At 37.6% G+C, this 18,280-nt stretch overlaps 1 protein-coding gene across 1 annotated transcript in view; it reads left to right on the top strand.

Annotated features, from left to right (window-relative positions):
• SLC44A1 (solute carrier family 44 member 1) overlaps nt 1-17,640 on the top strand; it is a 190,180-nt gene extending 172,540 nt beyond the window's left edge. The window contains exon 16 of the mRNA XM_055301865.1: nt 16,770-17,640. Coding sequence (XP_055157840.1) covers nt 16,770-16,784 — 15 coding nt within the window. The 3' untranslated portion in view covers nt 16,785-17,640. The remainder of the gene's footprint in view (nt 1-16,769) is intronic.
• Nucleotides 17,641-18,280: the final 640 nt, after the last annotated feature.

The raw sequence follows: 18,280 nt of genomic DNA, 5'->3' as shown, positions 1-18,280 counted from the left end.
TTTTATTTTTTAAAAAGATTTTATTCATGAGAGACACACACACAGAGAGAAGCAGAGACACAGGCAGAAGGAGAAGCAGGCTCCATGCAGGGAGCCTGATGTGGGACTGGATCCTGGGACTCCAGGATCATGCCCTGGACCAAAGACAGATGCCCAACTACTGAGCCACCCAGGCGTTCCCTCCATTTTATTTTATGATTTTTATTTTTTTAAAGATTTCGTGTTTAAGTAACCTCTACACCCAGTGGGGGTCTTGAACACACAACCCTGAGATCAAGAGTTGCATGCTCTACTGGCAGAGCCAGCCAGGTGCCCCCAGTTCCCATTTTAAAGATAAGAACACAATGACTCAGATCAGAGGGCCTCTAGCAGGTTACTGAAGTGTTAGATCCACAGTGATTAACAGACCTCTGGATTATGGGGGTTTATATAATAGCCCACGTTCAGAGAAGAGAGCAACAATATTCATGATCTAGTCTTGCTTTAAGTTCATAATCCTCCAGGCATCTCCTTGTAATTTCTTTGGCGCCTGGGTATGTTATTATTTTCCAACCGTGTATAGGGCCCAAGTCTTCCAATAACTAGCCGTAGATTCAGTGTTATGCTGCTGAAATTTTTTACTAGGTGCCAGCTGACAGGAGGCAAGATGGTGTTGTTGGGTTGGACTTTCCTGAGTTACAATAAGCACCTCTTTTAACTCAAGCTCAAAGTCAAATCTAGCAATCTAAGTACTCATTCCAGTACCAATTTAAGTACTCATTCTCAATTTGAAGCACATTTCCTACTTCAAATGTAAGAACTGCCCCTACGGGCCTCATGCTCTGATGTGGGGTCTCCTGTTCCATCAGCTGCCATGAGACAGACCCCTGGCTAGGGCAATCCTGTCACAAGTCTTGGTGAGGTGATGTGGCCACTGGCTAAGAGTAAAATTTGCATTATGTTTTAAAAGCTCATTGTAAAATAATGCCCTCCAAATTAAAGTTCCTTGGGGCAAAACCTGGACTTGGTGTCCTATTTGTAGTCTGCATGAAGTTAAACATTTTCTCTCAAAATTCTTCGAGTGCCATCACCAATCTAAACGAAGAAAGAATTTTAACTTATTTAGATTACTATCCAGACCTAAAGAAGAAGTTTGGGGCATGATATCCAAGCCACCTAATTAAAAACTCTAGAATCTTCCATAGCTTTTCCTTCTCCCCAGTCATCTCCCAGCCCCCAACGAGGAACAAAGCTAGATTTATCTCAGGCCCTGTGTGGGACATAGTAGGTACTCAACAAAGGCTACTTATTGAGTGGACAAAGGAATAGTGGGAGGGAGAGAAGGAAAGCGGGAGGACAGTTTAGAACTTCAGTGTTCAAAATCTGCCCTAAGGTTAACAGTGTGCAGAAACAGCTCTTTTAAAAGTTATTTGACGATGTGCATTAAAATCTAAAGAAGGTGCACATCCCTTAATCAAGTACTTCTGTATTTAGAAATTAAAGACGTGCAAAAAGATTTTGCCACAAACCATTGTTCCCAGTGAGAAGATATTTCAACCAACCTAAATGTCCAACAAGAAGGAATCAGATTGGTGAATCACAATACATCTATAGCTGTTCTTCCTCTGGTTTTTCCCATCTCAGTAAATAGCATGACTGTTAAGCCAGCTGCTCAGGCTGGGAAGCTAGAATCATTCCTAAATTTCCCTCCCTCCATTTCAACTGTTATTCCAAATCCTATCATTTTCCAAAATATACAGGGAGTCATCTTGTGTTAGCTCAAGCCGGCAATAGATGCCGTCAAGTCTAAAAGCCAGTGTATGAAACAGTTGTGAATGTTTCAAGGGTTTACTTGTCATGATACGAGGAAATACATTGTTCCAATAACGATAAGTGGGTAATGATGACTCCATCAACATCAGGTAGGATGAAATTAACTGAGAGACATAGAGAAACATGGACAAGGAAAAATTAGAAAACAATGATACAGGATCATACGCATAAAACATACTGTACTATGCTTGATGGATGGTTTATGAGATTTTTCAAAGTTAATTTTGACTAGATGCAGTCAGTACCGCCTGAAGTAGCACTGAGCATCAGGTCCTCACTCCTGCCCTCCTCCCTCTGGACCCCTTCAGAGGGCAAGAAGTCCACAGAGCCGAAGGGACATGGCCCCCCAAAGCCCACTTCCTTCCCCTGAGGCCACACTGAAGAAACCCAAGCCCCCAGAACTCTCTCCTTCAACAAGGCCTGAATGGGTTTCTTTTCCAGGTACCTCCTCCAAGGGTGGATCCTGGCTGTGGCAGGGGGTGTGGCTGGATCTTGGACTAGTGGGCTCAGGAGTCTGCAGGGAGCATCAGAAGGGGGCTGGAGCAAGGGATGGGAAAAGAATGGGTCCTCTTGCCTCCGACCCCACAAGTGCTAGTAGCCACCCTGGATGCCGTATTTCCTGCCACCTCCCCCCCAACGCCACCATATCTCACCTGCACCCATTACTACCTCTACACTACTACTCTGGGCCCTGTCCCCTCTTAGGCGGATTGCCGTGATACTCCCCTAACTAGCTTCCTGTCGTATGCTCTTGTCCCCCAGTCCGTTCTCCTACACAGGATAAGCAGAGAGAGCTTTCTCAAACATGAATCGGATCATGTAACTGCCATGGTGTGACAAGGTGGTGTCTACTCCGTGCCATGGCGTGGGTGCCCTCCAGCTTCTGCTGTCTCGGCCTCAACAAATGCCAGCCACAGACACCATCTTTCAGTTTCCAGCGCTTGCTAAGAAATTTTCCACCTCAGGGCCTTCAAGTATGTTGCCATGCTGTGCCATCCTCCATAATGAATTTTTAATGGTGGCCTACCTTTTTATTCGGCCACCTGCATCTATTTCTCCTGTTTGTTTAATGCCTACTACCTCCATCCAATTGTAATCATCACATTCAATAATACACACACCAGAACTTAGTAGTATGTAGTACACATGTGCCATTAATTAATCTGTAAATGGAGAACCATTTTGTCATAAAATAATATTTATTGGCATATAAAATGGCACATGATGTAAAATTAAATGAAAAAAGCAGATTATGTAGTAATATAATCCCATTTTTGTTTCTAAAAATGTGAATATGGGCAGCCTGAGTGGCTCAGCACTTTAGTGTCACCTTCAGCCCAGGGCGTGATCCTGGAGACCCGGGATGGAGTCCCACATCAGGCTCCCTGCATGGAGCCTGCTTCTCCCTCTGCCTGTGTCTCTGCCTCTCTCTCTGTGTGTCTCTCATGAATAAATAAATAAATATAATCTTAAAAAATTAAATTAAATAAAAAATGTGACTATATATACTACACATACATTTGTGTGTGTTAAAAAATATGCAAGGTGCTATTGGTTTTCTGGGTTGCAAAATTATAATTTATGTTTGCTTATCTTTTAAATACTGAGTGTGTATTTTCTTCATAGTAATAACACATTTTGGTTTTTATAACTAAATAAATACATTAATATCCACCTGTATAGAAACTATCCCAGTAAACTGACATTTTACTTGGAAATAGGTTAGATGTCCAGCGTTATGGGATTGTTGAGCTGGGTTATGGCACAACAATTCAATAAAATGGTAGGTAACCATTAAAAAATCATTATGAAGGATGCCACAGCCTTGAAAATACTAGTGATATGACATTAACTTAGATATTTAAAAAGTGGGATGAAATGATAAAAAAATACTTTTAAATGGCTTCTTTTGTTCACCAGACTCCCTATTATATCACTTAGTACATTTCTACGTGCTTGAACAATTTATGTTTGATATCTGCTAGTTACATGTTAATTTTTTTGGTAAGAATATTTGTAGAATTTAGACTTTATATATAAATTACTTCTAAATAAAATCTCAAATTCCCTAGGATGTGAAATGCATCGCTAATCCACAAGGGGGCGATATCATAGTCATTAAGCCACATGAGAGAATTTGCTGAGGTTGCTCAGTGCATTGCATCGTTCCTAACGTTATTTCTTATTTGATCTTTGATCTATGTTGGCATTTACATTCCTTTTAGGCCCTAGAAATGTAATATATTTTGTGCTTTTATTTTTAAATTATGAAGTAAGTAATTCCCCTGGCTGGGAGGAAGGGAAGGTCTCTCTCCGCACACACGTTTTTGGTTCCTCACTACTTTGCTTCCTAAATCTTTTTCATTTTCTAAAATAACAAATAATATCAATTGCTATTTCCTGAAAACATTCTATGAGTAAGTCATTGTGGTGGGTCTTTATACATATTATCTCATTTACTCTTGCACAGTGGATGGTCTTCATTTTACAGATGAGAAAATAGAGGCTGAGGGAAGATTGGTAATTTGCCCAAAGTCCACAGTTATTTTTTGCCAGAGCCTGGATTCAAGCCCAGTCTCTGTAAAGAAATTGTTAAATGGATAAATTGAAAACTAAGCAAATAAAGGAGTAAATAAATGACTATACATAAATAAATGAGAGAGAGAGAGAGAGAGAGAGAGAGAGAGTATCTATCTACTATCTATCTAATTCAGGTCATATTAAAAATAAAAGGTTACAGTAAGTTAGATACCTATTAAATAATTTCTATCCTCTGTTTTCCCTTAACATAAAATATGAGAATTTTATTGTGTGTCATTAAAAATTCCTTGCAAACAGGGCTATAATAGATTTATAATCTTCTTTCATTTTATGTACTATATTTTCTTCAGTCTTTCCTCTATAATTGAATTTAGTAGTTCCCCCTCGAAATTAGAGAATTATTAATAATGTTAAAACGATCACTTTTGTATAGAGATCTTTGTCTTTATTTCTGCCCATTGTTAAGTTTACATCTCTGGAACTTGAATGACTTATTAGACAAAAAGAAACAAACTTTTTTTTCTTAAATTTTATTTATTTGAAAGAGAGGGTGAGAGAGAGAGAGAGAACATGAGCGGGGGGGAGGGGCAGATCCTACCCACTGAGCATGGAGCCCAATGTGGGGATCAATTCCAGGACCCTGAGATCATGACCCCAGCCAAAGGCAGATGCTTAACCAACTGAACCACCCAGGCACCACAAGAAATGAACTTTTAAAAGGCTCTTGTTAAGTTAAAGGTTTATTTTTATTTTTTTAAAGATTTTATTTATTAATTCGTGAAAGACATGGAGAGAGAGGCAGAGGTAGAGGGAGAAGCAGGCTTCCCACAGTGAGCCCAATGCAGGACTGGATCCCAGGACCCCAGGATCATGACCTGAGCCGAAGGCAGACACTCAACCACTGAGCCACCCGGGTGCCTCTAAGTTAAAGTTTTAACCTGATGATCAAAGTAACTCATTTTCCTTTCAATATATGTAGCAAATATTTCCAGAAAGGAAAGAAAAACTATGCTGTATCCCCCTTACCAGAATTAACTACTTTTATGATGTTTATTTCCTGCTATATATTTATGTATATGTAATATTTATCTACATATACATCTCATTTCCACAGAGTTGATAATAAAACATATACACATAGAAACTTTCATATCCTGTCCTCGCCATTTAAACATTATATATAACATTATATATAGGTATGTACATATACATAAACATACTTCACATCATTAAATATTCTTCAGAAACATGATTTATAATAGTGGATTTATATTTCCTTATGTTAATGTTTTATCATTAAACTTTTAGATTATTTTAATCTTTTGATTGTAGGATGTATTTGTCATACTGCTGATTGGTTCCTTAAGATAGACTTCTGGAAATGGTATCACTAGATCAAAAGGTAAAGGTACTTCTTTATGAATGTTGATACATATTTCCAAATTGCTTTCAAGAAAGGTACCAATTTACTAAAGTAAATATTTACTAAGGTTTATGAATGTCCCCATTTTCCCACACCTGGCAGCTACTCAGGACACCATTCTCACTCACTTCTGATAACCCTAACGGCAGAAGATGAATGACAGTCTCTTGTTTTTGCTTGCATTTCTTTATTAGTGAATTAAATATGTTGCATTAATTTATCAGCCTTTTATATTTCCTCTTCTGTAAATTCTCTATTCATGTCCTTTGCCAATTTTGTTATTGAGATATCACTGCTTTCCTTACTGTTGGATAGATTATTTTTATATATTAGGGATACTAGCATCTTTTCAGTCATATATTCATTGCAAATATTTTTCCTTATTTATAGTGTGTCTAATTTTGTTAGTGATATTTTATCTATAAATGGTCTAAATTTTTATGATAGACAAATTGATTTATTTTGTGTTATTTTCCCATTTTTTTCGTTCAAGTCTTTCCTTATTCCCCTAAATCAATAAAATACTTACCTATATATTCTTCTATTTTTTCAATTTTTTTATTTTCAAAATTGAGAACTGACTGAATGGTCAGTCAGTTAAGCGTCTGCCTTTGGCTCAGGTCATGATCTTGGGGTCCTGGGATTGAGCCCCACCTCGGGCTGCCTGCAGTGGGGAGACTGCCTCCCCCTCTGCCCCCTGCTCGTGTTCTCTCTCACTATCTCTCCAAATAAATAAAATCTTTAAAAAAATTAAGGTATAATTTATATTCTGTTTTTAATTTTTTTTAAGATTTTCTTTATTGATTCATTGGAGACACAGAGAGAGAGGGAGAGACACAGGCAGAGGCAGAAGCAGGCTCCCTGCGGGGAGTGACATAGGACCCGATCCCAGGACCCTGGAATCACACCCTGAGCTAAAGGCAGATGCTCAACCACTGAGCCACCCAGGCATCCTGTCTTTAATGGTTTTATTTTTCATTTTTCATATTTATTAATAGCTGGAAATCGTTTTGTTATATAACATGAAATGAGGTCCATATTAAATATTTAACCAATTTCCACCAAATCATTTATTGAATAATTCATCCCTTCCCTCACTGATTCTTAAAGATGTTTTATTGTATGCAGTAGACTCCTTAATATTTTCTTTTTTTTTTTTTTAATTTTTTTTTTTTTATTATTTATTTATGATAGTCACACAGAGAGAGAGGGAGAGAGGGGCAGAGACACAGGCAGAGGGAGAAGCAGGCTCCATGCACCGGGAGCCCGACGTGGGATTCGATCCCGGGTCTCCAGGATCGCGCCCTGGGCCAAAGGCAGGCGCCAAACCGCTGCGCCACCCAGGGATCCCATTATTTTCAAGAAAGATAGTAGTAGCCAAGATTTTGGACTTTGTGATCAACCACATTTGTGATCAACCATTCAGATTCTGGCTCTGCCTCTGGCTCTGCTTTTTTTTTTTTTTTTTTTGTTTTGTTTGTTTGTTTGTTTGGGGAAATTACTTAGCTCATTGAATCCTGTTTCTCCACCTATAAAAGAGGGATTGTATTGTAGAGAGGGCTCTATTATATTATATGGTGCATCCAGAGCATTTAGCATGAGGTGTGTCACCTGGGAAGTAGTCTATAGAGTACATATTAGTTGCTATGATTATGACCGTGATATTGGTAAAGTTATTCCATATTTTTAAAAAAGATTTAATTTATTCATGAGAGATACAGAGAGAGGCAGAGACGTATTCAGAGGGAGAAGCAGGCTCCATGCGGGGAGCCCGATGTGGGACTTGATCCAAGGACCATGGATCACGCCCTGAGCCAAAGGCAGATGCTCAACTGCTGAGCCACCCAAGTGTCCCAAGTTATTCCATTTTTTAATAAATCTCAATGTTCTTGAATGATGTAGAAAGCTTTCATGAGTTACTGGGAATCTGAAAAATAAAGCTGCATTTGTTTTAACCTGTAATGAGTTACTGGGAATTTGATTAAAAAATAAAACAAAGCTGCATTCATATCTCCACAGTGGATTTTAGTGAGTCTCCACTCACAACTAAATGATACATTTCCACATCCACAGGGCGTACAATTCAGATTATGCTTTAGAACAAAGACCTGAAGAATAAAACAAACAAACAAAACAAAACAAAAAACAGATTATCTCAAAAGCTAAAGGGATTTGGGGGTAAAGTTTTCTGTATTACTTTAATTTTTTTTGACAATAATTGTGTATATTAAGGGAAGAATAATAAAGAAGTTTCCATTGGAAAAACTGCATACCTGAAAAAAGTTAGAGATTAATCATCACCAACATTTAGAGTTTTGCAAATAGTAAAACATCAATGCTTAAATCTGTAAATGCGGAGAAGCCCTGTAGGAACTGTTACAAGGCATATTTGTTTCATCAATCTCTGGTTTCCTGTGCCAGGTTTGTTTGTTGTAGTTTTAGATTGCACTTTCATATCTGTGAAGCCAATTCCCACCTTAATCTTTACTTTGAAATTTTATTTAATAGCAACTCTTGCCCATTATTCTTCCAGGTGAAATGTAGATTCACTTTTAAGCCTTTCCAATTGCCTCCCTGCCATCTCCACTGGATTTCTTTTTTATTTTCTCAAAGATTGATTTTATTTATTTATTTATTTATTTATTTATTTATTTATTTGACACAGAGAGAGCACAAGCAGGGGGAGGGGTAGAGGGAAAGGGAGAAGCAGACTCCCTGCTGAGCAGGGAGCCCCATGTGGGGTTTGATCCCAGGATTCTGGGATCATGACCTGAGTCAAATGCAGACGCTTAACTGACTGAGCCACCCAGGCACCCCCACTTGGATTTCTAATAACCATATCAAACTTAACATTCCCAAACCGAACTCTTCTCAGTAAATAGCAACTCTGCCCTTGGCATTTGCTGAGAACAAAAGCTGTGAATCATCCTTGACCATGTTTTTTTCTCTCACACCTCACACCCAATCCATTAACAACTCCTGTGGACTCTATTTTTCCATAGAGAGCCATAATACAGTCATTCTCACCTCTTCCATTGCTGCTACCCCTTATTTGTTACCTGGAAAATGGCAACAGATTCCTAACTCATCTTCCTGCTTCCAGCCTTGTCCCCTTACATTTTATTCTCAACACAAGAGTCAGGGTGATCTTTTTAAAATCTAAGTCAGATTTCATCAGTCCTCTGTTCAACACTCTCCAAAGGCTTACCATCTCACTCAAAATAAATTGACTACATTTCAAAGTCCCTATATGATTCACCCCCCTACTGCTGCTCTCAAATCATTTCCTACCATTCTCCCTTCAATCACTCTCTTCAGCCAGAGACCTCCCCCAGGACCTTGCTGTTCTTTGTATAGCCAGGTATATATCTTAGGACCTTTGTACTTGCTTCCACATGTCTCATGCACTCACTTGCTTTAGGTCTCAGTACAAATGTTACCTTATCAGTAAGGCCTTCCTTGAACTACTTACAGAAAATAGTAACACCACCACCACATTCCCTGTCTGGTTCATATCTCTAATTTTTCCATATGACACTTATTATCTTTTGATATATAGAATCACTTAATAACTGTTTACTGTCAAAAAGGTCATGCAATTTTAATTAGAAGACTACTAGATTTATAAATTAATCTGGAAAACATTATTTTTAAAATAATTATTCTTCCCATTCAGAATTATACCTGAAAAGAGTAACTCTGACCAGTTCCAAGAGCCTCCTAGAGACAAATGGTCAAATAAGACCCAAATTCCAGTCCATATAGTATAGTTAAGAGAATTTGAAGCCTAGTAAATTTTAAGCAGGTATAACTCCACATGTCATCACAGTACCTTCAAATTCATCTGATAAATGTTAATTGAGTTCCTATTCTGTACTTTGCACAGTAAACCATTGAGGACTTCTTTTTCTGGCACACTTCCAGCATTTTACAAGATCACCAAAAACAGGAAGTTGGCTATATTAAATTATCATTTTTCATAGGTTAAAAACAGTTAAATGGTGGCTCTAGTTTTTAAATAATTGCTTTATAGGCCTACTCTTTTGTCAATGATTACCTTGTAGGCCAACAACTATCTGTTCAGACCACTCCTTGTTAGAAGTGATAAAACCTTACCATTGATGTAGAATAGAATGCCTGTTGTTCTATTTCACTTTGCTGAAGGTAGCTGGGAGGAAGCATCTGAAAGATTGAAGAAAACATCCAAAAATGATATCATGTCATTAATAAGCAAGGTATAAAGAAGGGGGGCAGAGACAATGATTCTCTGGGCCTGGAAGTTTTGTTCTTCTGTCTTTAGGGACCAAAGTGTTTTTGCAGTATGCTCTTCCAGAAAGAACAACCAAAGGTGGATCCCTCTTTTCGTCTTTCCTGGTACCAAAAATCATAGAGTAGCATGGTATGTAGTTTGTGTCTGATAATGTTCTATTATGATCACACCTGGAACAAGAATCGTAACCCTGAACTTTGGAACAAAGATGGTTTTCTGCTCAGCACATTACAGCAAACCCAGAAAGACAGCCCTGATTTTTTTTTTAAAGATTTTCTTTTTCTTTCTTTCTTTCTTTCTTTCTTTCTTTCTTTCTTTCTTTCTTTTCTTTCTTTCTTTCTTTCTTTCAGAGAGAAATAGAGAGTGTTTCTTTCTTTCTTTCTTTCTTTCTTTCTTTCTTTCTTTCTTTCTTTTCTTTCTTTCTTTCTAGAGAGAGAGAGAGAGAGAAATAGAGAGTGTGAGCATGAGCCAGGGAAGGTGCACAGGGAGAGAATCTCCAGTAGATTCTCTGAGCTTGGAGCTGCACACGGGACTCTATCTCACAACTCTGAGATCATGACCAAGAGTCAGATGCTCAGCTGACTGAGCCACCCAGGCACCCCAAGACAGCCCTTATTTTTAAATAAAAATTTTCCTTTTTAAGTTGCTTAAAATTGAGTCTTAAATTTGTCATATTAAAAACTAGGAACTTCTGTTCATCAAAAGACACCATGGAAAGAGAGAAAAGAGAAGCCTCAGACTGGAAAAATGACATTTTCAAAACACATTTGATAAAGGGTTCCTATCCAAAATGTATAAAGAACTTCTGCAATAGAATAAAAGAGAACCCAAATGGGTAAAAGACTTGAACAGGCACTTTCCAAATGCCCAGTGATCATATAAAATGCTGCTTACCATCTTCATTTATCTAGGACATGCAAATTAGAACCACAATGATACTACTGCCCAACCCAGCCAACAAGATGGCTAAAATTTAAGGTGTTGGCTAGGTTGTAGAGCTACTGGAACTCTCATTCACTGCTCATGGGAAAATAAATCGGTGTAAGCACATTGGAAACTTATTTGGCTATATTATTAAATGTAAAAATAAATATATGTCCTAAGATCCAGCAAGTTCACTCCTGTGTATGTGCCCAATGAAAGTGCATGCATACATGCACCAAAAGATATGTTTAATAATCTTCATGGGTGGATTATTTATAAGAGCCAAAACTGAAAAAAAAAATTTTAAATAAAAAAATTTTAAAAAGAGCCCAAACTGGAAAAAACTCTACTATTTTTTAAGTATTGTCAACTATACAGCCATTTTAAAAAATAGTAAGAACTGGAAATAATTCATGTTTATAATAGTAAAAATGGATTAATAAATTGTGTTATAAACAATAGCATACTATACAGAAGTGAAAAAAGAATGAGCTACAGCTAATTTGAAACAACATGAAGAAATCATATAGATGAAATATTGAACAAAATGCTAAACACAAGAGTATATACAGTGTGATTTCATTTAACTCAAGTTTAAGAACAGGCAAAAGTTATCTATGATAAAAGAGAACAGAATAATGGTTACTTTGTGGAGTGTTTTGCCCGAGATGGGGCATGAGGGAGATTTTATATATATAAAATATATGTATATATATAAAATATATATATATATATCTTCTTTATCCATTCATCAGTTGAAGGACATCATGGCTCCTTCCAAAGTTTGGCTATTGTAGACATTGCTGCTATGAACATTGGGGTGCAGGTGTCCTGGCATTTCACTACATCAGTATCTTTGAGGTAAATACCCCATAGTGCATAGTAGGGTCATAGGTTAGCTCTATTTTTAACTTCTTGAGGAACCTCCACACTGTTTTCCAGAGTGAAGCAGCCAGTTCTTGATTTTGGTTCAGGTCATGATCTTGGGGTCCTGGGATCAAGACCCACAGTGGGCTCTGCACTCAGGGGGAATCTGCTTGAGGATTCTCTCTCTCCCTCTTCCTCTGCCCCTACCACTGCATGCTCTCTCTCTCTCTCTCTCTGAAATAATAAATTTTTTTTAAAAAGTACTAAATTCAGATAGATCATAGAAAAGATTATGTAGTGAAAATAGCTTTATATATAAAAGAGGGAGTCTCAGAAAAACACAGCTCTTGAAAGTTAGCAATAGAATAAAAATGTAAAATTCAGTAGAAGAGTTAGAAGATGAATTTGAGGAAATCTCTCAGAAAGTAGGGCAAAACAAGATGGAAAAGATAAAATTAGAGATTCATTCCAGGGAATTCAACGTCCAAATTCAGGGCACTCCAGAGAGGTTGTGGGGGAGGGGCCCCTGGGAGTGAGGGAGGGAAGGAGGGAGATGGAGGGGGAGGGGTGGGGAGAAACTGTTATACATAGAAAAAGGATCAATAATCAGAATGACAATGGCTTTCTAACACAGCACTGGTAACTACAAAAAAATAAAAGAACACTTTCAAAATTTTGAAGGAAAGTGGTTTCCATTGTAGATTCTCCACCTATCCAGATTGTGAAATCTATGTGAGAGTAGAATAAAGACATTTCAGATATACAAGGGATTTACATGCAGTCATACCAATTATACCAGATCATAATCAAAGACAATTGATCATTCTAAATGTATTCTATATAAAAAGAAATGATAATCATGATCAACTGTTTTTATTTTAAGGAGGTAGAATGAGAAAAATTAAGTCAAAAGAAAGTAGGATGATAAAAAAAATGAGAGTAAAATTTGAAACCATTTAAATTCACTATTTATTCAACAAATATGTACCTAGTGTCTACTTTTTGCCAGCACTGTTTGTTTGCTTTAAATTTGAGAGAAAGAACACAAGCAGAGGGGAGGGGAGAAGCAGACACCCTGATGAGCAGGGACCCCCCCAATCCGGGCTCCATCCCAGGATCCTAGGGTCATGACCTGTGTCGAAGGCAGATGATTAACCAGCTGAGCCACACCGGTGCCATTGCTAGCACTGTTTTAAATGCTCAAGGTACAATGGTGAAAACAGACAAAAGTCTTTGCCCTTATAAAGCACATTAGGGAAACGTTTAAATAATAATTATACATCTACTTAATGAAATATTAAGTAACCTTTACAAATATACATGAATACCAGAGACATAGGAAATGTTTATAATATAATGTGAGGTGAGAAGAACACAGGTTTGGCCAAAGCTAAAAGGGAAGTCATAAATCTAAAATAGGTATGCTACAATGGTGAGATTATGAATAAATTTTTCTTTTTGTAAAAATTCACTTTAATTTTATGCTGGGTTTTTAAACAGACAAGGAAAACATTAGAAATTTTAAAAAACAGAATTGGTAAAAATCCTATGTTGGCTGTTTAAAATTCTATGCCAAGCATTTCATTTGGAAAGAGTTGCTGTCAAAGATGTTTATTATCTGAAATCTTTATAACTATTAGCTCTTTGCTAATAGGATACTATTTGCTAGTAAGATACTAAAGGGCATTGTATTTAAGTTCAGGGGCCATCCAAAAAATTGTACAAAGGGGTTTTCTTTCTCTTCCTTAAGAGAGAGAATGGGAAATTACCTCTCCTGGTGGGAAAAATATGACCATTTGGTTGGATGTTATCATGAACGCTTTCTTTTTTACTCCAGCTATGCAGAGGAAAATGAGGGTGTCGAAAGGAATGCAGAGCCAATGTCAAATTGGAGGCTAGAAAGATCCATTAAACTTTGCCTATTAATTAGCTCTGTGAGCTAATGAGCTCTATGAACAAGGTGAATAGACTCCCTAAAATTGAATCAGAGAAGAGTTACTGGCAGCTTAATGGCAGCTGATACCACAGTTTTTCATAAAGGACACTCTAATACTCCCGGCTGGTGAGGGAATAATATCGGCAGTGATATTACTGAGGTACTTTCCACAGGTGGTAGTGAGAGCTTATTTTAGCACCATGTATTTGTACTAAACATGAGACTTCAGGAATCTCTATGTAGAAAACTGCTGTATACTGTATAGGAAGCAAAACTTTCTTGGATCAGCTAATTAGATCTAGTCTTGGACATGAAATCTGGGGATCTGACATAACAGGAAAATTCAGGGAGCCTTGAAATGAATGTTATAATCATGTCTCAGGATGAGTTAGATGCTGTGGGTTTTCTCATGTTCAAGAGCAGTAGGAAAGATAATGATTCCATTAAAGTGTTGTATAAAATCTTATTCAATCAGATTACACACATTATTTATATTTAGCTTCTTAATCAATATTTTATAATTTTAAAAAGGAGGAAGCTAACTGTAATGTAGTCTCCTGGATGGGATCCTGGAATAGGAAAGGACAGTAAAGAAAATGAATGAAATATGGGAACCCCGGGTGGCGCAGCGGTTTAGCCTTTGGCCCAGGGCGCGATCCTGGAGACCCGGGATCGAATCCCACATCGGGCTCCCGGTGCATGGAGCCTTCTTCTCCCTCTGCCTGTGTCTCTGCCTCTCTCTCTCTCTCTGTGACTATCATAAATAAATAAAAAAAAATTTTAAAAAAGTTTAAAAAAAATAAAGAAAGAAAATGAATGAAATATGAATAAAGTACAAAGTTTAATTAATGACTATATACCAATATGGGCTCATTAGTGTTAACAAATGTACATAGTGACATAAGATGTAAACAATAGGGACATAAAATGTAAACAGCAGGGGGTGGGGTATATGGGAACTCTCTGTATTATTTTTGCAACTTTTCTATAAACCGAAAACTATTCTAAAATGAAAAGGTAAATAAATAAATAAATAAATAAATAAATAAATAAATAAATAAATAAAATAAAATGAAAAGGTTATTTAAATTTAAAAAAAGGAGGAAAAACTTTCGTCTCAATTTCAGATAAATTACACTTTGGCTTGAGCCTAGTTTTCAGACCGCACAACAGTAACTAACACATCAACCACTATCGGATGTCAGTCTAATCCTAGGTTCTGTTATTTTCGGTGGCAGGAAAAAAAATCTTGGAAGTTGAAACTGCAAATCGAAATATGTAAAATCATAAAGCATGGAACTGATGAGACAGCAATGCTTAGAAAAGGTGGTATGGTACATAGGAAAACATTGTAATTTCTTTCTTTGTTTTTTTTATGAAAGATTTTATTTATTTATTCATGAGAGCCACAGGCAGAGGGAGAAGCAGGCTCCCTGCAGGGAGCCTGATGCAGGACTCCATCCCAGGACTGAGATCATGACCTGAGCCAAAGGCAGACGCTCAACCACTGAGCCACTCAGCATTGTAATTTCTTAATTGAGGAACTGAAATAGTGAGAGCAATGACTTAGGGATTTATTCTATCAGGTGTTTGCAGAATGCGTTGAAGACGGGGAGAAATCTGTGGCAGGGGATCAGCAAAAAGGCAATAACTGGCATATGGAACAAAAGCTTCAAGACTAAAAACCTAAAATGAAACTCGGGGCAAGGGTTTCAAGCAATATGATTCTTAGCACCACATACAACCTGTTTTAGGTGCCCAGAAACAAGCAGAGCCTACTGAGGAGACATGTATCCAGGCGATCTTAGCCTGTCTCCACTGCACATTTGAATCCTAGGACTACTTTATGTCCCTTGTTCAAGTCCAAGCTCTCTTGGCATCTTGTCTGGACTGCATCTTGTCACCTCTGATTGTCCTTGCATCCGCACTGCACTCGTTTGATAGTTGAGCTGGAGTCAATGCTTCTTGTCTATTTTTAACCCATCCTAATGGGTTTAAAAAGAATTTTTTTTTTGGAAAATATTTCAAACTTATAGAAAAGCTACAGGGATAAGAATGGGACACAACACTATATAAACTCTTGCTACACATATTGTTAAATGTTTCTCTCTCTATATATATATATATTATATGTATATATTTATTTATTTATTTATTTTTTATTTTTTATTTATATGTATGTGTACACACCCAATATTTTTGAACCATTAGAGAATAATTTGCATACACCATCACCCTTTAGTCCTAACGACTTTATTGTGTATTTCCTAAGAATAAGGATATCCGTTTATAAAACCACAGTATATAGTTGTCAACTTTGGTACACTTTACACAGTCACTGTTTCTTGAATTGAACAGTGGGAACACCTATTATCCTGGTTTGACCTGTCCTACTGCTGAGTCACAGGGGGGAGAAATCCAAAGTCTTATTTGAATTTCAGGTTTGGGTCTTTGAGAGTACGAAAGGTTCAGATTTTTCAGATTACTTTTGAATTTGACTCACTATGTGTTTGACTTCATTGTTCAGCTATTCTGAAAACATCTTTTTCAAAGAATAATGTTGAAAAAAACAACAAAGAATAATGCTGATACCAATATTGGCAAACACTAACTGGACATTCATTATTATGTCAGGCACTGTTTTAAGCACTTTATATTTATTAACGCACTTAATCCTCACAACAACTGTAAAGGACCATACCGTAGCTATCTTCATTGGATACAGGGGGAAATGTAGGCATGGAAGTTAACTAAGTTGACCACAAATAGACAGCTGATAATGGCATAAAAATCAAGAATTGAACTCAAGCTCTTTTCTTATTTGTTAATCTGTGTGCATGTGTATGTGTTGTGTGTGTGTGTATTTCGCCTTCTTACATTTCACAGTGTCTTCTCTAAAGATGACCCCATGCTATTTCTCGTTATTGATTGATTCTCATTGTGTTGTGTTCCCCTAGGAGAGAAGCATTCATTTTCTTGATGTGTTTATTTTTCAGCTGAAGCGAAGGTGACTGGTCCCATGAGCCCGGAAGAATGAACTCAGAAGAGGCTGTTTACATGAGGATCTCCCACTCACCAGCTGTTGAGAGTCTGTGGATGAAGAACAGGATCTTATTACTTCAATGGAAGCGGGGGACCATGTTGCTGAACCACCAACAGCCAAGTGGATTTGGCACAGTAGGGCTGCCTAATAAATGATTCATCAGAAGAATTTGATGCAAGTCTGTCTTGCAGCAGTGTCTTCAAAGTTAGTGTTGCTTTCTTATCTAGCTTTGTGTATGTTTGCGTGATCTCTGCTACTTCTCCCTCAAGCGCCACTACTGGCTAAGACTTCCTAAGACTAGATCCACAATGAAATTCTCTTCATTCAGGCTATTTATAGAGCCAGTGTGGGTTCATAACTATTTATTGAGTGCCTGTTCCATGCCAGTCATTAGGCTGAATGCTTTAAAATACTTACGCTTCACAAAACACCTACTTTATCCATTTTGCCTACAAGGAAATGGAGGCTCAGAGAGATTGTGCACTATGTATAAGATCACACAGTTGGCAGAGTCAAGGCTCAAGTCTAGATCTAGGTCTAAAGCCCCTTCATTGTAACACATTGCTTTGCCTATGACTACTGCAGGGATAATTAGCCCATCATATCATCACTGGTATTCCTCTCATAACTAGAGACAGGGATGGGGGTATATGTAGGAAGTGTCTGAGAGGGAGGGTCAGGGAGGCTTTAGAGGCACTGAATAATTGCAGAATTGTTTTCTAAGAAAAATAACATAATGTGCTTTTAGATGAAAGGTTGATAAACTATGGCCTGTGAGTCAAATCCAGCCCCCAACCTATTTTTTGTAAATAAAGTTTTATGGGAACACAGCCATCTCCAATCCTGTATGTGTTGTCTATGATTGATTTCTCTCTACAGTGGCATAGTTGCATAGTTGTGGTAGAGATCATATGGCCTGCAAAGCCTAAAATATTGACTATCTGGGTGTTGCCAGAAAAAGGTAGCTGATCCCTGTTTCAGATGACTTAGGAAGAAAGCCAACAGTTTTCATTAGGCTGATTTATTTTTTTTTCCATTGGACTGAAGAACTACTTGAAGATTTGTAATACAGAGGTAATCACTGTATTCTAATGGTGGTGTTCAAGTCTGGATGGGGGTGGAGGGTTTGAGATCAAACCCCGGAAGGTTAAGGGATAGGGAGTAGAAGGGAGATGTTTGAGCCTCTGGGTCCCCAGTCAACTCCTCATCCCAGATGCATCCCACTCATGCCCTTCCTATTCCCCCTGCCAAATCAGGTTTCCTAAAATAACTCTTGGCTCATAAACTTGTAAGTGGTTTCCCACTTACAACATGCTCAAATCCCAATACTCTAGCCTGGAATTTAGAGACCACAACAATCTGACCCCTACTAATCTCTCTTTCCACTCCTTTCCTTTTTTAAAAAATCATGAGTAAGTCATGCCAAATTTGAATTTATATTTCAAAGCCAATTTACTAGTCTTG

This window comes from Nyctereutes procyonoides, unplaced genomic scaffold (genome assembly GCF_905146905.1).
Source record: "Nyctereutes procyonoides isolate TBG_1078 unplaced genomic scaffold, NYPRO_anot_genome, whole genome shotgun sequence".
In the NCBI taxonomy this organism is placed as follows: domain Eukaryota; kingdom Metazoa; phylum Chordata; class Mammalia; order Carnivora; family Canidae; genus Nyctereutes; species Nyctereutes procyonoides.
Note: the sequence above shows the minus strand (reverse complement) of the source record. Positions and strands in the feature narration are given on the sequence as shown.